The sequence below is a fragment of the Larus michahellis genome, chromosome 1 (assembly GCF_964199755.1).
Source record: "Larus michahellis chromosome 1, bLarMic1.1, whole genome shotgun sequence".
Classification (NCBI taxonomy): domain Eukaryota; kingdom Metazoa; phylum Chordata; class Aves; order Charadriiformes; family Laridae; genus Larus; species Larus michahellis.
This window is the reverse complement of record NC_133896.1, coordinates 152,652,236-152,657,805: the sequence shown is the minus strand read 5'-3', so window position 1 is coordinate 152,657,805 and position 5,570 is coordinate 152,652,236. Positions and strand designations below refer to the sequence as shown.

General features: G+C 36.7%; 1 protein-coding gene across 3 annotated transcripts in view; it reads right to left on the bottom strand.

Annotated features, from left to right (window-relative positions):
- Positions 1-574: 574 nt before the first annotated feature.
- The window catches only part of LOC141737908 (interleukin-1 receptor type 1-like), a 17,343-nt gene continuing 12,347 nt past the window's right edge, over positions 575-5,570 (bottom strand). For all 3 annotated transcript variants that reach the window (XM_074572908.1, XM_074572907.1, XM_074572909.1), the window contains 4 exons: positions 4,264-4,412; positions 3,825-3,968; positions 2,220-2,381; positions 575-1,729 (listed from right to left, as the gene is read on the bottom strand). In XM_074572908.1, coding sequence (XP_074429009.1) covers positions 1,338-1,729; positions 2,220-2,381; positions 3,825-3,968; positions 4,264-4,412 — 847 coding nt within the window. In that variant the 3' untranslated portion in view covers positions 575-1,337. The remainder of the gene's footprint in view (positions 1,730-2,219; positions 2,382-3,824; positions 3,969-4,263; positions 4,413-5,570) is intronic.

Below are 5,570 nucleotides of genomic sequence, written 5' to 3'. Positions count from 1 at the left end.
TCTTCCACGTTAAACATATGTTCCACTCCTGGACCTTGCTTTCTCTCCCAGCAATACAGCCCAACAAAGAGTATATTCTACAGCATACACGCTTCTGAGAACCAGATGAAAGGAATTCAGTGACAGATGCTATCCTAGCAATAAAGATAATGTAAGAACCTACTTAACTTCAACAAAGAACAAAAAAAAAAAAAAAGCAGCAAGCAGAATTCACATTTGCATTCAGATGCTGCTCTTCAAGGCTGGAGAGTGAAAATTCTTGCCACTTCAGATCATCTTGAAAAGGAAGCAGCATGTCATTTTCTCATGGTGATGCACACAGAACAATGGATGGGGGTCCAGAAATACCAAGCTACTCCCCAAGCAGGTTGATATTGCCACATACCTCTAATTTTTTCTTACACAAGCAGACAAGATGTTATTCCTTGCCATTAGGTACTGGCCACTTTCCACTCTCTCCAGGATACTCAGCCCAAGCACAGTCCTTTGACAGATTCTCAGTGAATTTCTGTGCTTGTATTTAGCACAGTTGAGACACAGAATGAGAACCCCTGGTTTCCAGAGTAGCAGCACAGTCTGGAAAGCTTCCATTTTGCAAGAAATCTGAAATATTTTCAGTTTCCTGACCATTTCAAGAGACTAAGTTTAGAAACACCCCATAGACCAGACATCACGGAATTATTCAACAATTGTCTGAAAAGCCACAGATTCCATTCCATTTGCTGAACACACTTAGTACCAACTGTTCATCTGAAACACATTTAGTTTGTGAGGAGTTTTAAATATACCTGCTACATCATGTGTTTTCCCAGCCTCTTCAAGAAGCAAAGATAAGGCCTATTGATCAGGAAGAGACCCCAAAACTTGTACAGTGCTGATTCTTGCAGTAATGAGGAAGTCAGACAATCACAGAGAGGCAACAAGAAGAGGAACAGAATGACTAGGAAAAGGCAGACAACAGAAACATATTTTTAATTTATCAACTGTAGTTTCAATTTTTAAAAAAAAAAAAATTACTTTACTTCACACGTGCTTCTTCAGTGGATATTACTTTTACGTGGACCACAACTATTAAATAGCCTGCCGCCATCAGCAACATTTACTTCTCGTATCTGTGTGAGATTAACACAACAAATTTTGTCCAAAACCCAGAACAGAAATAAAGTTGCAGAAAGCTTTTCTTTTAGGGTGTAATTTGGGGAATGGATAAGTAGCTTATACTCCTTGACGAAAACGTTTACTTTGTAATATAAAGAATTTGTGTAAAAAAGAAAATAAATTAAAAAATAAATTTCACTGCAGAAGCACCTTCTCAGTACTATTTTAAAAAGTCCATCTTAACTTCCCTTTGATGCAGAATTGTTCAAGGTTAGGGGCAATAAATACACTCCAGAATAAGATACCTTCTTCCTGGATGGCATTTGATAGCGCACATTTTTCCAGAATCTTGTATTTGGTGAACAAGATTTCTCTGAGAAGTCCCCTTTCCATTGGATAGCTCCATGTTTTTGCTTAATATATCTGATCGATTCCGGCATGCTTGTGTGGTCCTGTATTTCATCTATTTCTATAAGAATTACTTGAATCCCATCACGGATGAGAGCATTATACATTGCTAGTTGTTGTTCAGAGGTGTCTTCTAACAGGCAGCAACTAGATGTTTCTGATCCCAAAACAATCATCAGTCTTCTGCTTTGCTTAAGGGTTTCATCAGCAACACTGACCACAGCTGTACGTAATGAAGGAACAATCAATGTTTGCATTGCAACTTTACAACTGATGTAAAATATATCTTAATTTTAAAATTGCATATATAGAGAGCAGTGGGTATCTCAGAGGACTGGTGGGTTTAAGATCTCCCAACTGTCATTCATGATTCATGATCAATTGCATGAAATTTCTGACAAAAATTGTTTTCTTCAGTCCCAAGCAGCAGGTATCATTCAAAGAACCTCAATGATATATTAATGCTGCTGCATCCTCATTTGTTCATCACTAAAAAGAAAGTGCAGACCCTCATGACAGAATTTTTTGTAAGAAACTGACAAAATTTAAACTAAAAAAAAATGTCCATTGGGCAAATCAACAAATTATCTATTAAAAATAAACAAATATAACTTTTTTCCCAAAATAGGTGTTCTTTAATTGTACATATCATCTTCTAACCCAAGAACAACATGTCAAAAGACAACCTATTAACTGTACTAATTAAAGCATACCTTCTCCTGGTAAATCATCCCTTCCTAATATAAAGAGATTATATCCACATTGTTGTTCTAAAACATCTGGGAGTATTCTACGAACAAAGGTTTCCAGACGATAGAAGCTTCTGTCTCCACTGCTCTTTGCGTACAGGACATATGCATCATAGACTTTCCCATCTAAACCAAATACAAATGTTTATATTAAAGAACTAAAAACCAGGAACGTGCCTTTATTGCAAGGTTTCATTTTGGACTGTTTAAAAATAGTAATGGGGGGCTAATTCACTTATCTGACAGAACAACATCAAAGCACTAAAATGCTCTACAAATCAAAAGAAAGATGATCAGCCACAAAACCTGACCTCTTTTTCCATCATGGGGATGGATGTGCCAGCAAGAGAGCTGGATGCAGGACCTGGGACCTGCAGGAAGGAGCCCCAAGCCCCAGAGGTGTCAGGACATTAAGAAAGTGTCCTCTTAGAGGACTTTCTTCACCACCTCTCCTGAAACAAACTCAACAGCTATTATCTCCACTTCTGACTAACCATGAGAGAGGGTGGAAAATGGCAACTCTTTCTTGTAGTAATTCTGCGAGAGAAAAGCAGGTAGAAGAAAAGACCAGAAGGCAGCTGAGGTTTTGGGAGTTAAAACTGTGTTATAAACAGGAATGAAGAAACCACAACAAAATTAGATTTAACTCACCAAGTTAAGTCTAGCTCAACAAGCTACAAGAGATAGTTTCTTTGATTTTTTTTTTTTTTTTTTTTTTGCTAGAACTCTATTAAAGCATTCTGGGAAAACTGAATTTTTAACCAGAAGTTGAAATTACTTTTCTGTGAAAACATTTAGAACAGCCATGAGTAAATGTTAACTATCTCAGTGCATGAAATCCATTTAACTTTCAAACTATGGGGAACTTCAGACAGTCTAATTTTGAGGGCTGCCAAACAAAATATCTCTAGTGTTGCACTTATTCCAATTTTTTCACACCTGTCCAATCCATTTGTCTACACCATAGCAATAAAAACACCTAAGAAGAATCACTGAATATGGAACTAGTAGTATTTTTTCTCTTTGGCATATAACCATCATAACTGACAGAATTTAGAAAGAAAGTGTTGGGTAAAAGAGAGAAGTTGCAAAAAAAAAAAAAAAAAAACAAAACCACCCAAAACCCAACAAAATTAATCTCTGAGAAAATGAGAGTCTGATTTTCAATATAAATATTTAGTGCATGTCTTTAAACAGCTAGTTTACAGGATGTAGCTCTGCTGACACCTATTGATCATCATCAGAGTGACCAAAAATTTACATGTAAAGAAACTACTGAAAAGCAAAAAGCAACATGCTAATTTGGGGAAAACCTGGAGTTCTTTCTGACCTATCTCACCACGACTGCCTTCAGTATTATGCAGTGTTTATTGCATCAACTATGATTATGTGTTTTACTCATATGACTGAAAAATTACCCAAAAAAATATCTTTATGCATATCTGAAAATTCCTCAAGGAAACTCCACATACATTCCACTAAATAATCACATCATTTCTTAGAAGTAATAGCCAGTGAAAAAAAATCAACAGGCTATTTACACTAACATACCTGGTCACACTTACATACCTTCCTTACTTGCAAAGGCACAGACAGAATTACGGTACCAAAGCACCAAGTCAATCTTGAAAATCTTGTAGATTATTAAAGTAATAAATGTTAAAATTAACAAAGAGACAATCCCTCCAGTCAGCCATCTTTGTAAATCTGGAACTGCACAAAAATATAGGAAGATTATTTTTTTTTAAATGCTGAATTTGTCCAAATATGATCTTTTACACAAATGTAAATTCAAGTATCATATTTTTCACTTCCATCTACCTATTATTTTCATAATGATAAATACAGTACTACAGTGACTCCTCCCCTATGGACAGGTACATGCATACATACTGCAAACTGTAATCCACCTGTCTTCCAGCAACACGATAAATGAGCATTTGGTATAAAAACCCCTTCTGGGGAAGTCAAGGCAAACACAAGCCTCAAAAATAACAGTATTTCTTACCTCTGTGTTTTAGTATAATATAGGATGCAACCTGCCCAAAGGCATTGGAGGCCTGACAGACAAATGGTTGTTCATAATCTTCACTATTCACTTCCGAAATTATTAGCTTCACAGAATGCATAGGGCGCCCATCGTAAGAAGTTTCCTCCCTATCCAAAAGGTGACAAATAGAGATATAAAACCACAACCCTTTCTGGAATGGCTTCATCACTAACAGCTGCAGCATGACAATGGTTGTTTCCATCTGCAAATGTCAACCACGCTTCAGAATAGATAAGCAATTACATTATATGAAGGAAACCCAAACAACAGTCAGGCCTCTTCTTGACATTTAGCATAGACATTGGAAAACATCAAGACCTTATCTACAGCTGTGTTTCCCCAAAAGAATAAAAAGTTTCTATAGGCTGAAGTACAAAAATATACCTTACAAACCTAAGCAAACCCTTGTTACAGGTTTCCCAGGCCCTGTAAGAGTAGGTGGAGAGAAAGAAATTCCACAGTGCAATATGACACAGAAAGAGGCCCTGGTACAAGGGCGTCATCTTGCAGTGACCTGCTCTGGGACAGGGAAGAAGGACATCAAAGGTGGTGACCTGCAGCAAACAACACCAACTCAGTGCAGTTCCTGCTGCAGGGAGTGGAGTCTAAACTGCTGCTTCACACCATGGATCAGAACAGAATTGTAAGAGCTAAAGTGTCAGGCTGCACCACTAAGAAACACAGATTATCCCCCCATACATTCTACAAGGGCACAAAAATGCCCATTATGCTGCACATTCAGTTAGTCATGTGTATCATGATGTGTGACTGATGTATGAACTAAACAACTTTTTAACCACCAGCAAAATGAGCGATACCACTACCTTGTTAACAGTAGACCTCAAATGCAAAATTAACTAAGCTACTTAGCCAAGCACTATTCTTTCATGAAAATATATTCTAGTTACCATTTAAAACACAAAATAAAAGCTTGAAATATACCATAAAGGGCATATATAGGACCAAACGAATCACTTTCTAAGCAAGAAGTTACAGTAATTTGAACAATGTAACAAGGAATGAATGAATCAACATCACTAATGCAAATGACTAATGGTTGCAAAGACAACCTACTAAGTGCTAGGAAGTACAAAAAAATAACACTGCTTTTATGTTATCAGTTCAGTGACTGTGTGGTTGTGCATTATGGTCCAATTGTTTATGGCATTACAATTCTTTATGACAGTACAATACATTACTTTTGTATAGGGTTTTTACTTGGTTAGCACTCAAAGAATTCAGCATTTTATTTCCCCCTTTGTTTT